General features: G+C 49.3%; 1 protein-coding gene across 1 annotated transcript; it reads left to right on the forward strand.

Annotated features, from left to right (window-relative positions):
* On the forward strand, positions 1 to 473 carry SARC_18156 (hypothetical protein; the record flags this gene model as incomplete). The annotated part of the gene is made up of 1 exon (XM_014287759.1): positions 1 to 473. A coding segment is annotated over one exon (473 nt), but the record flags the coding sequence as incomplete, so codon positions are not given.
* Between the last annotated feature and the right edge of the window lie 127 nt (positions 474 to 600).

Genomic DNA, 600 nt, shown 5'->3' on the forward strand with positions numbered 1-600 from the left:
GGCTGTCTAAGGCTGGGCCATCATCGGCTGGGAAATCGAAAGCTGCGCCATCTACAGCTGGGCCCGGGCCATCTACGGCTGTGAAATCTAAAGCTGGGCCATCTACGGCTGGGAAATCTAAGGCTGGGCCGTCAACGGCTGGGCCATCTGAAGTTGGGCCATCTGAAGTTGGGCCATCTGAAGTTGGGCCATCTGAAGTTGGGCCATCTACGGCAGGGAAATCTAAAGCTGGGCCATCTACGGCTGGGAAACCTAAGGCTGGGCCATCTACGGATGGGAAATCTAAAGCTGGGCCACATACGGCTGGGAAATCTAAAGTTGGGCTTGCGAAAAAGCCCTACTTCGGAAGGGCTGTATTTACTAGATACAAAACCAACGCGCTTCGGCAGTTTCTTGGTGATTCGTGGGCCATAGACGGCTGGGAAATCTATAGCTGGGCCGTAGCGCCCAGCCTTAGATTTTCTTCTCGTTGATTGCCCAGCCGTAGATGGCACAGCCGTATACACATACATAGAATGGCTTATCCTACACTATTGAGTTTCAATTACTTCTATAAATATATGTATTTATGTATATACGTGTATATATATATATAAATGT

Source organism: Sphaeroforma arctica (genome assembly GCF_001186125.1).
Source record: "Sphaeroforma arctica JP610 unplaced genomic scaffold supercont1.14174, whole genome shotgun sequence".
NCBI lineage: Eukaryota > Ichthyosporea > Ichthyophonida > Sphaeroforma > Sphaeroforma arctica.